The sequence below is a fragment of the Manacus vitellinus genome, unplaced genomic scaffold (assembly GCF_001715985.3).
Source record: "Manacus vitellinus isolate BGI_N305 unplaced genomic scaffold, ASM171598v3 scaffold_8_pilon, whole genome shotgun sequence".
Taxonomy (NCBI): domain Eukaryota; kingdom Metazoa; phylum Chordata; class Aves; order Passeriformes; family Pipridae; genus Manacus; species Manacus vitellinus.
In genome coordinates, this window is record NW_021940864.1 from 9,798,512 (window position 1) to 9,817,208 (window position 18,697).

An 18,697-nucleotide genomic window follows, 5' to 3' on the forward strand; every position below is an offset into this window, starting at 1 on the left:
CTTTTAACTACACAGCTGAGTGAAGATGTGGAGCGAGTATCTGAAAACCCAACAGATGAGAGAGAAGGAGAGATGGAAGTTCATGAAGATGCCAGCTCTGTTATTTTACCAGGTGAGAACTGTTGACCCAGAAATTATTGATTCTTGGTGCCTGATAAACTACTGTGATGTGTGGCTTTGGTTATTTTGGTTTTGTTATTTTACTGCACTTCTGAAAACAAACAAAACACTGAATTATTAATTTTTTGTGAATCAGTAGTGATAGAAAGCCAAGGAGGTTTTCCAAGGACTGATGTGAGAATATTTCTTTGTCATGAACTGTGCTCAGCCAAAGACGATGCAGCACATCTGGCTCTGAGGTAGCTTAGTATGTCATCTTCCTTTGTGTTGTGTCTGACCTCAGTTGCAGTATCTGTGGTGGCAGTGGGTTGCAAGCAAAGTCTGTGCCAGCTTTGTGTGAGCAAGATGCAATATTGAACAGATGTGCTTTTAAACAGATTTTTAGTAAGACTATTTGGGCCTGCTTTTGGAGGGTGTTAAATGGGCTTATTGCAGCTCAGGTGTAGGCATTAAGGTAAGCCAACCTGAAAGGAGTATGGCCTCAGTGTCTTGCAGCCATTCAAGACATATTTGTTTCAATAGTGCAGTTTTATGCATATCAATGTCCTAATTAATTAGCCTTGGCTGCCATCTCCTAACATGTAACTTGGAGACGTGTGTGTGACCACAGACCTTTGTAAGAGGTTTTGTGTGCAATAGGATTTACTAAAAGGCTCGTGTTTGCTGTGGGAAGGAGCAAACACCAAACTGTGCCATTAGAGTTGAAGAGCAGCATGTGGGACAGCCTCAGAGGGCCTGACTCATTAAATTACACCACACAGAACAGTCAGCATGAAGTATGGCTGCTTATCTCCTTTCTTATGTTGGGTTTTAATGCTCCTTTTTTGTGTTCAGCTATATCTCACTCACGATCAAAGCGTGATGTGTAACTCAAGAGTACATGAGGTTTTTCCTTTAAAGTATTTCCAAAAGAAATGGCAAATGCACAGAGTATGGGGAAAGCAGTGTCTGTGTGAGAGTGAGACTGGTCTGAAGATCTTCAGAGAATAAGGTTTGAAGGCAAGGAGACTATAAGAGAATTGGCTCAGACTTTTTTAACTGTAATTGGGAGAATCCTTTTTTGAAATTTTATGTAGAATGCACAAGGAGTTATGAACTGGAGGGTAACAAATATCTAGTGACTTCTACCGTGGTGGAGATGCAATGCAGAGAGCTGGGCAAGAGCATTAGAGTATTAAATCATTCTGCCAATGCATATGCTGAGTGTGTAAGAATCACCTCAGACTGGGAGGCGGGGAAGGGAGTTGTTTTTTCCAGAGGCAAAGATTGACCATCAACAGACTTTTTCTTATGAACTTTGAACTTTGTTTCTGAGTTGTTCTTGAAAGTAGACCTTGTTTCCTGACTGTAGTATCCTTAAGCTGAGTGCCACATTCTGACCTGTGAGAAAGAGGTACAATCTTAGGATGCTTATATCTCATACTTGAGAAGGAAGCATCTGTTTGACTAATCATCAAAACCAGCAATAACTGTGGCTTTTTATGTGAAGCTGAGTTTGAGGCTTACTTTCCTCTCTAGTGATTGATCTTTAAATGAAAACTGAGTAAATTCAGCCCAAATATCTGTATTTTAAAGTCCTAATCCATAATCTGTTTGGTTTTAGATGGTGAACTGGGTACCACTACCCCTTCTTTGCGTTTCAGCAAGACCTGCTTAAAGAATGTTTTTTCAGTAATTCTCCTCTTTATGTATCTGCTGCTCATGGCTGTAGCTGTGTTCCTTGTCTACCAAACCATCAGTGACTTCAGGGAGAAGCTCAAGCACCCAGTGATGTCTGTCACTTACAAGGAAGTGTCCTTGTATGATGCACCCGGTAAGAACTGTAGCAAACAAAAGGGGTTAAGTTGTTGTGCACATTTTTCTTGGATTGTTTAAAATCTTTGGTGTTGATTCTTCAGGGCCCAGATTGCATATAATACTTTAACCCAGGTCTTTCACTTCCTCTTTTTTTAAATCTGTGTTGTGTTGACTTTGCACAGAAATGTTGACATCGTAGGGGAGATTGTGGGAGCTTTTGTGCCAATAACATGAATGACAGAAGCTGTGATGCATTATGCAACATTTGATAGATAAGAAGTGTTTTTAGGCTCCAGAATGAGTCCTCTTTTAGAGAAAGAAGATAATTCCTTTTGGAAGTATCCCCAGAACAGCATTGTTTAAACAGGGTAGCATGTAGGATGTTTGTCAGGGAATTCAGTGATGCAGTGGACAGTGAGGTGCCATTCACAGTAAAGAAGGTGAATTTCTCAAACCAACCACAATGCCACTTTCCACTTCCATCCTGTGTTGTTTACAAGTTCATATTGCATCAGTAGGCAATGAAAATGTGATGTGACTGCAGGGAACAATGTTGGCATAAAAATGTAGCATGGCAGCAGAAACTGCGTTGCAGTTTGCAAGAGGAATTACTCTACATTTTTGAAAAGTGAGTTGTATCCTTATTATTTTTTAAAATTATCCATCAGCCATTCATAAATAGAGCTGGGGTATCAAGTGCAGCTCAGTCAGTCATTGGTCAGTTTCCAATTTAGCAATGGCACTGCAGTGTTATTAATTACAAATAACCACTCCAGTAATTGTGGCTGAAAGGAGAGTGTTTCAAAGTTGTCGCCATATTCCTGTAGTTGTTTTTCTGTATAGTCAGTTAGGCTTAGCTCTGTAAGTAGGTCTTTGTGTTTGGACCATATGGAATTGACTGTAAGCTCAAGCTTTCCCTCCTTTTTATTTTTTCCACATGAGCTTTTCATACAGCAACAGGAAAAAATTTCATTTAAAGAAGCAGAGCAACATACATATAAATCCAAAAGTACTGTTGGGCATCCCTGCTAGATCAGAGAACCTAAATTAATATAGTCCTTTAGTTTATTGCTCTGTTAAAGTGATGAGATGGCAAGTTGCAAACACAGAGCTCTGAAGAAAGGGATAAAGCATTTATAGACTGATACATGCTGACTGCTTTGACATGTCACATTTTGATGGGCACATCATTTCAGTTGTGAGAGCTAATTATATCTAATAAATAATACTTTTTTTTTAGTTGGTCTAGATTATCTTCCAGCAAGCTTGTCTACAATAATAAATGTGGCATATGTGGTGTAACAGAATTTTGAGGTTTGGGTCTTGTATTTTGCTAGCCTTCTAAAGCTGAGGTGGCTGAAGTTCCAGTGAATGTTGTTGGACTGAAATGGGAGGTTTACAATACATAAGAGTTTCCATCCAGGTGAAGTAGTAGCCTGCCTACCCAGTGGTATAAATAATAAAGATGGCAACAGTTAGTGCTTATTTGATGTCTTTGGTTTTTATCATGACATCATATCCAGTGAAGAGAAGACATCAGATGTTCTGAAAAGGATCTTTTCAGTTTTATAAGATCAGCCAGCAATCTTTGATGTGTCATGTATAGTTCATACATTATTTCCAATTAAAATTTGATTGTGTCAAATGCCAATGTCTGAAAACATGGACAAACTGAAGCACTACCTGTCCATTTGACTTCAGTAGTCTCCTAACTTATTTTACGGATTCATTTGGGGTGAAAGGGACTGATGTATTAACTGCTGGTTTATGGAAAGACTAGGGAAATTTAGTAGCTTCTGTGAACTGTGAGTTATTGTAACAGAATATGAACACTGATTTTTTTGTCAATGCATGGTAGGGGTTCTGTCCTGATGCAGCTGGTGCTTTTGACCTGCTCCAGAAAAATGCAGAAGTGCATAGTTTAATTTGATTGTTTTGTTGGATCTTGAGGATAGCTCAGTATCCTGTCAGATTAAATTCCAGAATGAAAATCTATGTACTTGGGAAGGAAATCAGTGCTCTCCAATGTTTTTCTCCCAAAACAGGTATTGCCTTTTACCCAGGGAAGGCTCGGCTGCTTAGCTGCAAACATCATTACTACGATCACATTCCTCCTCTGATAAATCCAGGTCAGCCAGGACACATTGAATGCACCACTCAGAGAATCAACTACACAGATCCTTTCACTAATCAAACTATGGTAATAATAATATAATAGAACAAAGCTTATTCAGTATGGGTTTTCTACTCGTAATTGTATTTGAAAGTAAAAAATATTTACTATGTGCTATAAAAAAAAATCCTTTCTTCCAGGTTTTTTTCCAAGCCATCTGTCCTTTTGTTTTCAGAAATGTAAAAGACCTCAGTCACTGTGTATATGTGTTTTGGAAGATCAGCTGTTGTGTGGGTGTGTGCAGCACAGAAACTTGAATGGGATAAAATATGTAATTTTTCACAACAAAATTCTTGCTTCATTCTTGTCCTAAATGAACTGGGAAGCATTCTTCTTGGTGTTGTAAATCTGGCTTTGATTGAAAGCCGTAGCAGTTATTCCATTAAAGCAAGATAGCTAATCTCTTTTTGTATGTTTGCTGGGATTTACATACTATAATTGTCACACTTGGAAGAATCTTAAATAACCACCAAACATTTCACTGAAGTGCTGTGAGCCAGCAAGATGGGTGTACTGGGTGATTGTCTTAAATTGCCCTTAAAAATGCAGGGAATCTAGCTGCTATATAAAGAAATGGTAAAAAACCACAAATGACCATATTAATACTTTAGATAAAGTGATTGCTCAGATTGTTTTTAAGGAAACTAAACATGAACAAATAAACTATCTAGGTACCCATTTGGTCATCTTTGTTCCTCTTCATGTTTTGCTTCTCATCTAGTCACCATTTATTTTTGGGAAGCAGCTCCTTAGTACGTTGAAAGTAATAGTCTAGGTGCAAGTCTAATTTAATTTGTGCTCCTATATGCTCTTTTTGCATGTTTTAACAAACTAAGAACATGCAATTTTATGCTGTTGTAGATTCATTTAGAAGCTTGCTGATCCAGTAGACTCTAGTCTTGCAGTGGACTAGAGAGGCACTGAGGCAGAGACCTCTGATGTTCTCCACATCAGACTCCAGATTAACTTTTTTATGTCAAGAGCAAAGTTCCAAGACTTTAATACTCAAAACAGTTTTGATTGTCCTCCTGCAGAATGCAGGGCCTTGACTGGTAATTCCATGTGAACCCAAAGGATGATGACAGAATTAAAGCCGGTTTCTTAGAAAAAACACTAAATCTTGATACTAAAAGGATGAATTCAATTGGCATTCTTGCCAGATATTTTAATAGATGTGTACTTAGTAGCAGCCAAGAAACTCTCAGTGTGTATTAGTTTTTTATACAGTATTAGTGCCAGTTGACAAATTCTTGAACAGGAAATGAGGATTCCTTTGCCACTCACCATCTCTGTTTCCTTACAGAAGTATGCTTTGGTTGTTCAAGGCCCTCGTGATGTGAAGAAAAAGGAACTGGTGTTTTTGCAGTTTCATTTAAATGAAACAGACCAAGATTTTAGTGCCATTGACTACCTTCTGTTTTCTTCTTTCCAAGAGTTTGTCAACAGGTATGTAAAGGAATGAGCTGTAACTGCACTGAACTTGCTACCATAATACTTGGGAAAGCAAGCTTTTTTAGAAACAATCAGACAGGCTTTTATGTATTTTTTTTTAATGTTTGGGTTATGCTGATGCTCTTTCATATCTTTGTTTGCTGATCTTACTTTTTAGAAAATGCACTGAGAACTTTTTCAGTGACAAAACGTGCTCTCAGCTGTGCTCAAATCATTTGTTGCTGCAATTTCTGGAAGTTTGAAGTTTGTGCTGGCTTACTGCTGTCTGCTGCTGTGGGTGATCAGGAAGTGTGCTGTCCTGGGTAGTGTGTCAGGAAGTGCAGAGAGAACACCAATGTTTCTGTACCATTTGGGTTTTTTTAAAGCAGTTACTGTGAAGATCAGATCCCTAGATTGATTTGCTGTGATTTCATTGAAAGATTAACTGTATTTTGTTGTCTTACTGGCTTTATGTAGGATTCTATAGAATGATTCATATATGGGGTTTTCAAAATTGCTTCATATTTGTTCAACATTGGTGCCATTAGAGTGACTGATTACCTTATTCTAATTTTAATAAGAGTGGAATTAATCTTGAACTTTCTTCAAAGCCCCACTCTTTTCCCCCTGTGACAATAAATTTCATACTTAACTGTTTAAGTTTTGCTTTAAGTTTAACAGTTCAAGTTCTGTTCTTCTCTCCGTGATCCAGATTAAAAGCTAGACAAGAGATATTAGTCATACTGACATCTGATAGAAAGCCCTATTTTGGTAATACCTGCTCAATGAAAAAGGGACAGGGGATAAAGGACATATGCAGAATCAAATTGGGTGAGGGAAGGGAAGAGAAATAACAGATTTTATTGTAGCAACACATTCTCAGAGGTTTGAACTTATCATAATGGTGCTCTCAGATACAGCAGAGACTGGAAGTGTTCAGTTGCAGTATCTCTGGGTGGCCAAAGGCCAGTTATCTGAATTTCCTTTTTACACAGCTTTTCTACTTCAGTGAAGGAGAGATTTTAAGCCACTAAGTACTTTCTGTAACTACACTAAAACACCTCATAAAATGCTAATGTTCCGGGTATTTTAGGCATTGATATTTTAGGGTGAGAAAATACCAGTTAGAAGCAGTGATGTAGAAGGTGCTACTTGTTCCTTGCGTGCTGGTTTTTCCCATTTTTTGTGGCTTGTGCTGCGTTTAGAAACACATACAGTGGGACCAGTTCCAGCAAGGTGCTCAGCACTGTCTGAGACCACCCCTGGTGTTGCATGTGGCTCTTTGCAGAATGAACCAGCTTACGAGACACAGCTCAGCCTGTGCTTAACCGGGTCTTGGAAGCCACGTTTCTGTGCTCGTTGTATCGACTTGCAGATGAGCCATTCTAAAGAGCTGTTTCTTCCCAAGTTAAAACACACATGCCCCACTTACACTGGCAGTATTTCTGCAGCTGTGCGTGCCACGTGTCGTGCACGTGCAGGTTAGGTGTGCAGAACAACAGTGTGCTTGTTGCAAAGGTCTGAGCTTCAAGGCTGTGCTTGTGCCAGAGTAGGTGAGTCGGTTAAGAGTCATCTGTGAGATGCCTGGGAGAAACCTGGATGGCAGCCTTCTGCTTCCAGGTTTGCCAGGTCAGACCGGTTATATGGCAGATTGGTCCATGAAAAGACGGGGAAGTGTCACTTTGTTCCTAGAGAAGCTGCCTTGTCCCTGTGTTGGAAGGCACCAGAATGGAGGCCAGGGGAGTGAAGGCTGGGTTATGTTTGGAGAAAAGTGAAAAGAGGATGGGGATATCTGTTTGGGGATGCATCCTTTGTGCTTGTTTGAGGCAGGTAATAGGAACAGGACTTAAAACTGGTTTTGAACTAACCCAGGTTAATGGTAAAATTGGCAAAGGCATGTAGGCCTTAGTAGTAAATGATCTGCATGTCTAGATGAAATACAGGAAGAGAGCCAGTTGTAGACAGGAGGCCAGTAGTGTTGTCTCTTTTACAGCATGCTCCAAACCTTAATATGGATTGTATGGCTTGTCTTGCCCAGTATTGTGTTTGTTGTCCTTCTGTCCCGGGGCGTGAACTGGACAGGCTCAGGGCAGTTTGGAAGTTTGTTTCTCCTGACTGTGAAGTGCATGTGAAACTGCACTGCATATGCAGAGTGCACTCGTTCTGTCCAACTTTCAGTAGAAGAGAAAATAGAAATGATTTCTGCTTCATCAGCAGATGCTAAATTTAGTTGATGGGAAGTCTGGGCTAAGATATCTCTAGAAACTGTTGTGTGTCCTTCCATAGAGCCTCTAAAACTTCAGTTAGTGGGCTTTGTCAACTACTTGTCCTGACAAAGTGTCTCACTTACTGGTTATGAGAGCACAGTATTAGCACTGTGTCCAGCAGTTCATGTACAGTGTTATCAGAGATGCTAAAACTCACTAGATATCATCATTACCGTTACAGTTTTTTGCCATGGCTGCAAACAGCTTGTGTTGGGCTAGGCAGGGAGACTGATGTGAAACATGTAGGGTATTCCATCATCTCAAATCATGATCCAAACCCCCCTTGAAACTGGTGAGAAGAGGCCTGCTGTATCTGCACCACAGTTTCTGTGTAGGCAGTATTATGTGCAGCTCATTTTTGCCTTAAATAGCAATAATTATATCAGTAAAGGCTGCTGAAAGCATCAGCCACAAGCTGTAATAAAAATGGCATCTAGAGACTTGTATCTTTAAGGGGTTTTTTGTGGCATAGCAAGTGGTGAGGACTCAAGCAAGGTCCAGTTGTTTCTGTCGACGGTTTTATTCTCTGCAGCTCTTGTGTTAAAATCGGATCACAAACTACATGAAACTGGCACTGCTCTCAAGTTTTGTTCTGGTCTCCACAGAACACTGCTGCACTCAGTGCTGTTGTTAGCCTCTGAGTTGGAGGGATACTGCTGCTGACTTCTTTTCTTTTTTTTTAATGCAGTGGCAGCTGCTGTCTCTGCCATATTAATTGGAGGGAAGGAAATAATGAAACCCTTGCAAATTACCCAAAAAGTGTGGCTAAAAATACAAATTCCTTTCCTGAACTATCATTAGTATAATATATGGGTTTTAGAAGAAAATCCTCTGAACATACTACTGACAAAACTATTGTTAGTGTAGCATGTAAAATAACTCATGGTCCTGTGAAATTATGGATACCAGTCGGAACAGATCAGAGATTATTAAAGGGTCTAAACAGAGCTCCATGTTCATGTCTCTGATCTGAATTGCTGCAAGCAGAGAAACAAATTATAACAGAAGTGTCAAAACATTGGGAACCACACCAGCTGACCCTTTATTAGATCCCATGGCTGTCTGAGAGTTTTCTGGTCTGGATAAATGCAAAAGCAGTAAACACAAATTGGGTTTGAACCATCTGTGGTTTTGGCTCTTGCTGTTGCATTGGAATCTGATGGTGGGATGTCCTAAAAACTGCCTCTGGCTCACGTGGGTTGGTCCATAGAGACTGGTGTTAGAAGGATCCACTGCAGCACTTACGGAATTAGGTCAGTGACTCCCACAGTTGGGACAAACACAATCTCTCATGGTCTGGCCTTGACTGCTCTGGGCAATGGGCTTCCCTGTTTAGTAGGTTGAACAGTCAGAGAGCACTAGCTGAGAGGAGACCAGGGCTTTGTAGTTCACCCAAGTGAGACGGTGGCCTCTTGCAGTTCTCTTTCTCTGCTGTGATGTAGCAATTTTTGCATGGTCTTGAGGCACCATTAATATCCTGGGAGAGCCTGGTGCAGATTATTCTAGGAACCTTACCATACTTCTGAAGGACAGTGTAATAGGAAGAAGAACTTACTGAAAAACAACAACAAAAAAAGAAAGAAAAACTCTCCAACCAACAACAAAAAAAGGCGCATCTTTTGTAGGTTGTCTGTCTTTGGGGTGAAGAGGGAATTAAAAGAAACTGCCTGGAGAACTGTTCTTCAACTTCAAATCGCTTGCCTGCCTTGTGTTCGTTTAGCTGTGTGTGGTTTTAAAGCTGCATTATTTGCCCTCTGCCATAATTTATGCAAAGTTTCTGCCTCTGCTCTACTCCTGCCACCCCCCCCTTTTTGCTTTCCCCCCCACACTCTGTGGCAGTGGTCTGAATTATGGGCAGATGCAAGGAGATGCCTTCTCATATTATTAATCCTTCTTTTTCAAGCCTACAATTACTGTTGAGGACAAAGTATACTACTGCTGTCTGCCTACCATGTAAGTTGTGGCTGTAACGTTCAGCTCTGTGTCATAACTTCCTGCCTCAATTTTCCATGTTGGTTTGGAAAGCTTTTCTAGGATGCTGTATTTAGTCTGACATTAGGCATATGACTGGCTGGCAGAGTGCTAATTAAGTATGTTCCTCTTGAGGGGCAAAGCACTCCAGTGCTCTTCTGTTCTGTCCCATCAGCTGCTGCTGTACCCACATCCAGAAGGGGGAAGAAGTTGTTGTCGGATTAGGTGTCCCTGTGTCCCTGGTTTGTATGGTGAGGAGCAGTCAGGCTTTGTCCTTATGTTCTGCCCACATCTTTCTTGTGGGTGTTAGAGAGGTGCACTGCCATCCTCTTGGGGTCACTAAACAAGCACCTAATGTCACAAATAAAGATATTCTTAACTTGCTAAAAACCCCTTGGAATAGCATCTGTCTTGATGGGTAGCAAAGAGCGTTAGTTTTCCTTTCCAGGAACGGTTCTCCTTTCTATGTGTGTGTGCAATGGAGTTCCATGTGTGAGCCATTGCCTGAAGCCCTGATGGGAGCAATGGCTTTGGTGGGTTTTGCCTTCCTATGAGCATGTGCATATTCACCTATTAAGCCTGAACAGGAGGCATAGTACAGAGGAGCCCGTGGTGTGATATTCTTTTTATCAGTGCATGCTTTTCCTGCCTTTTGGACAAGGCCACCTTGGTTTCTAGGAAGAAAAGGAGCCCTGATTTTGAAAACTAAGAAAAAAAGACAGGAAAAGTCCTGAACCAGCACTGACTGGATTTGCCCAAGTCTTCCTGATTGGACTGTTGTCTGGGGCAAGAGGTTGCTTCTTCAGCTCTGCTTCTCTTCTTTACTTCTTTGCATCTTTCTCCCGAAAGACCAAAACACCTTAGTCTCTCAGCGGACCTGGTCATGCACACCCTCTGCCATACAAGAAAAGTACACTCTTTCCCTTCACTAGGAAGAAGGAAGTTTGGGTCAAAACCCTCTATCTTGTTTTAAGGATCAACATACCCTGAACATCTCTCTGCAAACTGAACCTATCATTAGTAAAAACAGGCAGCATAGGCTTTAATGATTCATGACTCATCACAGTGGTTTACCCCTTCTTCTCAAATGAAACCTTGTTGGAAAAGCAGCTGCAAGGCTAGGCTTATTTCATAGGGATGACATGAAAGTGGCTAAAATCACAGTAGGTAAATAATAGGAGATGAATAATGGAAGGAGCTCCATGTAAATAGCATGGTTAATTCACTGTGTCCTGTGCAGCTGGTAGAGAAGAGATGGAGACCAGATATATCTCTTTACTTGCAGCATGAGGGGTATTAGAAGCCTTTAAATGGCTTACAGTCACATTATTAAAAAAGATCCTCAAACAAACAAACCAAAAAACATACAAAGCAATCCTGCTGTTCTGGGGGTTACAAATATCTGTGATTGCATAATATTGGGGAAACAGCCATGTTGTTGCAGATGGGAGCCTTACACCAAAGGTGTAGTGTTTCCAAAATAATAGGAATATACTGAATGCCAATTTCAAAGCATTTTAAGTATGTCTGCATTGCAACTGGTTTATTTGGCAACCAGTTTACTTGCATCCCAGAAATGAGGTGAAGCAGCCTGCCCTGCCTCTAGGCTCTTCCTTCTGTCTCTTGCTTCTTAACATGGTGACGAGTTGTTTCCTGAGGTCCTGGCTCTGCTCCTTTCTGTCCCAGAGATGACAGATGAGCAGAACTAAACTCCCCTATGAGGCAGAACAATTCCCCAGGGCAGGCAGAACTCCAGGGTCACAGGGCACCAGGTAAGTCTTCTGCGGTTAAAGATGTGTTACCATTAATGAAAACATGACTACACACAATGTTTTAGATATGTTGAATTTAGCAGGTGAAAGATAAAAGGAATTGTGACCATTTTTTGAAGTGCCTGTAGGTCTGACATTCTCCTGCCTACAGTGCTTAGAGGGTGGTCAGTAAAATAATGGTCTTTTTCCTTTAGTCCAGAAAAAGAAAAATTCATGAAGGACTGTGAGAGTTCATACTCCAGCTGGAAGTTTTCTGGAGGCTTTCGAACTTGGGTCAAGATGTCCTTGGTCAAAACAAAAGAAGAAGATGGTAGTGAGACTGTTGAATTCAAACAAGAGGTAAAAAAAAAAAAAAGGAAAGAAATAGTGTTTGGGGATCTCTTAGTTTATTAAGAATTAGTTACTGCCATAGTTTTAAATGATAACTGGCCAACAGAACTAATTCCTGGGGCAAGTAGCAATATGAGTTGGAAGTGTGGGGGGGGGGCATGTTGGTTGGATTTTGTTTAATTGCATCCACTGTGCCACTTGCTACTGCACAGCTTTGGCTGTACAGTTACTCATGTTCTTTCTTAACATGGAGTGGTTCTCTAAAAGTGTAAATGTCTCTTTGTGTTCAGCTGTTGGTTTGGCCTAGTGACACATCTCAGGAAAACATCTAATAGGCAAGCCAGAAATTCAGGCCTCAAATGTGTTATACATGACCCCTGTAGTCTGAGGTAAGGGTCCAAAGAGACTGACATAGAAATATTAACACAGCTACCTTTAGTTCAAGGTGGAGAACAACTGCCAAAAGAATTGTCTAAATAATAGGTATTATTGGAAAGAGGTATTGTTTAGGTTACCATAGGGGCTGATGTTAGGATGAAGAGGTAAACATAAGCCTTGTTTCCTTTGTGGCATTCTCATGTCTGCTTTTTGTTTGGGTTTGGAATTTTTAGCTGTTGAGTGTCCTTAGAGACACGGAGTGACTTAACTTTGCATCATTTAAAACTAGAAAATATCCAGGTGGAAGATGCAAACTTATCTAGAGAGGAAATGAGTTTGACTTTCATTCCTGTTCTGTTCACACTAATGGACAGGAAAATAATTGTGTTTTGAGTTTGTTTTGCTCCCAGTGTTGGTTGAAAAGGAAGTGTCTCATCAGTGCCGAGCAGTGAGGATTTTAAAAGCAGTCCTTCCCAGAAGGGTCTCTTCCAGAGACTACACTTTCACTTAGTCCATGGTATGCTTGGAAAGAGTATTTTGTGGAGAGCAAAATGAAGGAGAGTCTTCAGTTCTTCTGTCTTTAGTTCTCAGAGTTACACGACATAGCCTTAAGGGAAGAGCAGAGCTGTGACTGTGAAGTGGGTGCCCTCCCACTCGACTGGAAGAGGACAGGAGGCAAATCCCAGAGTCATGCAAGTCCCAAACTGATGCCTTAGTTTGGAGGACAGGAAAGAATGCATCAGTCAGCTGCTGCCATGTAAGCACTGACAGCAGTTGTCTGTCAGTCCTTCATCTCCTACAGCTCTGTATCACTCGCCATTTGGTGCTTACCAAGTATAGGATTTTTGAAAGTCCTCCTTTGGATGCCCAAGTCTAACATATCTCAAAGTGAAAACAAAAGGCTGACTCAAAGTCAGGGAAAAAAACCAGCTTTTTGTGACCATAAAAATCTGTTTAGTTCAGCAGTTACAGACTCTGATCATCAGGGTAGATGAATGCTGTGTTGGGGGTTTTTTGTTTGTTTTGTGGGTTCGTTTGTTTGTTTTTAATAAAACCTAGGAACTAGGAATCAGATCCCTATTAATAAAACAGCTGAAGTTGAAACAGCTCAGACATAAATTGCACTTGCTTTGTTTGACAGTACAACATCTGCTCAAGTTGCATGAGGAAGTCCATTAGCCTTTCAAATCTAAAACTGGGAGCTGGCGTACCAGAAAGATGGATACAAATACTAGGTCAAATAGCACAGTCAGTCACCCTGCTAACTAGCCCAGTAGTCATTAATCTGAATTTTCTTCCTTCTCATTGCCTTCATTTAGTTTTGTGTACTGTTTGTTTTCCAGTGTGCAGTTTTCTTAGATGAGTGTAGTTGGGGTGCTGGTACCCTGCAATAAGGAAATGAGCTGTAGAAATATGGGGTAAGTCTGCAGCAAAGGTGTTTGACCAGAAAACAGGAGGTGGTGAAGCTCCCATATGCTCTGAATGGAGACACATGGTGTTCTAGCTCCTGCTTCTACTTGTTTGCAGCCTAAAATCTGGTCAGGGCAGGGTCTATGGAGAAGACTAATAGAAACCTTGAGGTATTTGTAAAGAAACTGTGCCGTGGTAAATGGGAGGCTTTTGTAGCAGGTCATCCCTCATACAATGGAAAAGCTTGTAAGCAGGTGAAGATAGCAGTCTGTTTAGGGAACTTCCAGCTCAGCCTTCCTCTACCTGGAAAAAACAGGTTCATAAAATATGGGAAAGGCAGGTTCTTCCATGATCTGTCTCATCTTCCTATTTACAGCCCTGAAATGAAGTTACAGTACTGCTGGATTCATTACTTCCAGTACAGAATTAAACAACTGTAGGACGAGCAGCAGTACTCCCTCGTGCACACACAAAATGTAAACACTCCTTTGGGGGCTGGAGAAGGGAGAAGTCTCTCCATCACTGTGCTTTCCTGTGAGGCCACTGTCTGGCTCTTGAGTGGTTTGTACTGTCCCCTAGGACACAGGTGCAGTTAGTTACTGCCTGTGTACAAACCTCGTGTAGTTCCCCTCTGGGCTGGGGGTGGGTGTTACAATACAAAGGTTTTTCTGGGGCCTGATGTTCTTAATACTTTCCTGACTGTGGTTCTCAAGACTATGGTTGCATGTGGCTGTAACATAGTCTGGTATCCTAACCCAGTTCCCTGTTGGAATTGTGCTACAGCTCCATTCCAACTAACAGCTGGTCACTGTTAGTTTCAAGTGGTAACCTAGTTAATGGGCAGTACTGGGAAGCATAGTTTTGGTTCTTAACATCTGGGCTTTTCTCCCCTTCCATTTTCATTCTGCACTTGCTGGAATCTTATACTTTATTCTACAACTGATTTTTCAAAAAGGAGTCTTCCTGCCACCACGGTGTAGTTCTCTGGTAAATAAAACTAAATTAGCATTCATTCATGAGAACTCTCCAAATGTTGTATTACTTCAAGTAAATGAATTTTGTAAATTATTCCCCTCCCCTTGAAAGGCAATTAAAAAATGGTATGTAGTGTGATACTGAGTGAGCAATTAAAAAATGGTATGTAGTGTGATACTGAGTGAGAAATAGGAAAATAAAATGAACATGAGACAGACAGAGGAAACTGCCGTTTCCCTGTTTTGGGAACTCATTGTTCCAGGTAGAGAAAGGCTGAATTGGAAGTCCCAAAATAGTCTGCTATTTTTACCTTCTTGCAGGCCTTTTCTGTTGCACAAAAGACTCATTTTCCCACTGAAGAAAGTAACCTGCACCTTTTTTTTCTCCTCTCCCCAGACTAGCGTGGTTAACTATATTGACCAGAGAACTAAACCAAGAAGTGACCAGCTGTTTTTTGTGGTATTTGAGTGGAAAGATCCTTTCATACAGACTGTTCAGGATGTGAGTAACACCCTACTCCCCATGTGAATTGCTGTCTCATGGTTTGTGTGTACTTGCACTTACCTCTGTTGTCTCACTCCATGCAGAAATGCAGAGGAAGAGTGAGGTTACTTCTGAAATTTCAGGCTAGGCTCTTCCTTATATCCAGTAAATGCATAGTCTGTGGAGGTCAGGACCATCTGATGCTTTCCCTTGGGTTGTTGACACTCAGCATTCTGCTTGCAGGTAGAGGTACACGTAGCTAAGAAAAGCAGCCTATGTTCTAGCAAAGCGTAGTTTCAGGTCAAGATGGAACTTTTTGCTTAAATAAGTGTGCTTGGGTAAACTGATTTAATGATCCTTTTTTTTTTTATTAATTGACAAACAAAAAACCTAGGCTTAAATAATAAAAATACCCTAGTGTATTTTTTATCCCTTATTAGAATAAAATTTGGTACTGTTATTTAAATGTACAAAAAGTACTCTAAAAATCAGCTAAATATGCTGGAGCCAGAGGTGTAGGATGTGCCAGACATGATGTGCCTACACCATGATCAATCCCTGGAGCGCTTCAAAGATGAATGCTGCAGGTGGTACATGTGCTGTAAGCATTTGATCCAGAGTTTGTTTTCCTAGTGTCCTAGGGGATAAGGGCAGATACATTTGCCCTTCCCAGAAAAACGTAGAGTGGCAAAAGTGTGCAGTGAATCTGTTCTACATTTTGCATTTAAAATTACCCTACCTGACAACCGAGGTCCAGCAGCAAAATGCACAGTGTTCTTGTGTTCCTGCCCAAAACCAGTGTGAATGCAGACTGTGTGGGACAGGAGTTGGGAGCTGGTCCTTTGCACTCCTCCTGTCCTGTCCATAGTGGACCCTGGAACCTCCTTGGCCTTGAGAGCCAGGTCATATTCCCAGACCTCTCATTCTTCCCTGCCAAGTAGGGTTCACACCTTTGCCACCTTCCAACTGAAAGCTGCCCTTGATCCAGTGGGTTGGGAGTATTCATTTCCTGGTGCTGAAGAGGCCATAGTTCACAAGCACTGGCAGCTTTCAGGAAAATTAACAAATATGGAAAGCCTGTATAAGACCTGGCTTAGGGGGATGACCTACTGACACTGCTGGCTGGCCCAGAAGTGTATCCTGCCTGTTCATTGCTGCCTAAGCCTAGCTCTGCCTGCTTCATCAGGGACCCTAGAAGTCATTCTTGTGTCTAGAGGTGCAAGAATTCCAAACTATAAATAAACTTAACTGTTCTTGAACAAACATAGTAAAAAATACAAAGTACTTGCTGTAGATCAAAAGCTGGTTTAGCATTCTAATGGCAGCTGCTTTTCCTACCTTTGTCTTCTGGAAGATCTTCTTCCATGTGACTGCTTCTTTTTATAAATATTTAAATGATACAGTAGAGTTTAATCTATAATTTTAAAATTAGCAGTTTAACCGTACCCCTAAAGTTTTAAAACAATTCAATATCCTAAAACAGTGTAAAAGGAATTTAGCAGCAAGTATACTGTGTTTTATTCCTCCTGGAAGGAATCAGAAAACCACAGTATGGAGAGAAGGCACTACAGGCAATCTTTGCAGCATAAAGGAATATGCTGCAGAACACTTCGTTTAGGAAAATGGAACTGTTTGTTGTTTAATAGGTGTAATGTATGATGAATTGGATGAGGGGACTAGTATTTTTCATCTCTTTCAGATTATCACAGCAAATCCCTGGAACATGATTGCTCTTCTTTGTGGTATCTTTTTGGCTCTGTTTAAGGCCGCAGACTTTGCTAAGTTAAGTGTTAAGTGGATGATCAAAATCCGAAAACGACATCTGAAGAGGAGTCGTCAAGTAATGAACCATATAAGCTGAGACTAAGGCTGCTTTTTAACTGTTCATAGCAGGAGGGATAGAAAATAACTGGAATAAACTTCAATCAACAATTAAAGCTGAAAACCAGGTATGTTTTCTACCAGAAAGATGATGGCTGGAGGAACAGCCGAGTGAACTGGCCTTCGAACTTCAGAAAGGAGCTAACTCTAGGACAGGTCTAACAAACTCATGCTTTTCTATTCCCAATTTAACAAGTTTACCTCAATGTATGGGGGAGCCAGGGGGAAAGAAGAGAAGTCACCAATGTTCAGAAATTCAACACTGTAGAAAATGGTGAAAAAGTGGACAGAGTTTGAGCACTTCTCAAACAGACCATTTAACTTCTGCATGAGCTGTGAGCTGCACCTGCTACCACAGCACAGTCACTGCCCTGACTGTGCTTAGAAGAAGGTAAAGTACTCTAAAAGCAGCCTGGCCTCCCTTCTCCAAAGTATGTCTTAAAACAAAACACACTGGAATTCTATTACATGTCATTTTTGATTTAAAGTATAGTGACTTTAATATTAAAAAAATGTTTCAAATAAGATACTGTGTACCTTCTTTGAAAATACCTGTTCTCACATTCAGCTGGAGCTTAACAGGAGGCAGTCCAGGCAGAAGTGTTACTGCACAATAAGGTAAAAAACAAAAAAGCTATTCCTGATCAGTCCACCTCAAAGGAAAGTCAAGCAACGTGATAAACTGGGGGGCTTAGCTGATGGTCCATTTCAAAGTCTTTCTCAGGCTGTTGCTTATCCCTCTTTCCCCACCAGTCTTGCTAAGGAAGTGAAAAATAGTCTTTCATCAGCAGGGCATTGAAATGTGATTCTCTTTTATAAGGGGAATGACTGCTAACTAACTGTGCTGGGGTGGTGGTGTCTTTTTCTTCCTTATAAGTCCTGTGTTAGTTGAGATACCAGACTTGGACTTGTGGAGTCTACAGGGCAGCAGGGCACCAGTGTGCTTGCTCTGAAGGCTTTGTTGCAAGAATGCCAAATCATATTTTGCTTCTTCCTTCCTCTCCTAACAGTATTAATAGAGGAATAAGTAAGTATATCAAAAGTACCCCCTCAGCTTTTTTCCTTTCTTTTTTGGCTTCTTTGTTCTTTTGGAACAAAATTTACTACTTTCAGATGATTCCCCGAGCAAATCAAGGCACTGCATTGACCAAACACAGCCTTAAACAAGGGAGCAACAACTCACTGTAGTAAGATAAACAAAACAGCAGAACTGGCTGTCTGGGAGAAAAATGTTTGTATGTGAGAAAGGTGGTGCTCACCACTTTATTCAGTACCTTGCAGTGATGGTCCTGAACTGGTCCTGTTCAGGACTTCAGGTGAGACAGGTCAGCAAAGTGCACAGCAAGGAATGAGCTTTAACTGCACAGCTGAAGCCAACTGAGCTACTCCATCCCTGTTGAAAGGTGGGGAATAGGACAGAAACCAGGTGAGGGGTGTGGATAACCCCCCCACACACTTAGACCATCCACATCAAGAAATACCCCACTGATTTTGCTACATAACAGCCTATGCTGGTAGGAGAGCATTCCATTGGCTTCCCCAGTCAGCTTATAGCCCTGTGCTTTCCCAAATACCCAGGGAACAGCCCCTTAGCCCTGTAAGAGAGAGACAACTGAGCTTTTTTGATTCCTCACTGTGAAAGAAACACTCAAGTGTTTCTTTAACAAATAATATTACAGCAGCTCTTTCTTGGATTTTACAAAAACATT

At 41.0% G+C, this 18,697-nt stretch overlaps 1 protein-coding gene across 1 annotated transcript; it reads left to right on the forward strand.

The window, feature by feature from the left end:
• Positions 1-3: 3 nt before the first annotated feature.
• On the forward strand, positions 4-17,513 carry PACC1 (proton activated chloride channel 1; the record flags this gene model as incomplete). Its single annotated transcript, XM_018085069.2, has 7 exons — positions 4-112; positions 1,724-1,933; positions 3,963-4,117; positions 5,394-5,536; positions 11,726-11,870; positions 15,021-15,125; positions 16,807-17,513. Coding segments are annotated over 7 exons (1,029 nt in total), but the record flags the coding sequence as incomplete, so codon positions are not given.
• Positions 17,514-18,697: the final 1,184 nt, after the last annotated feature.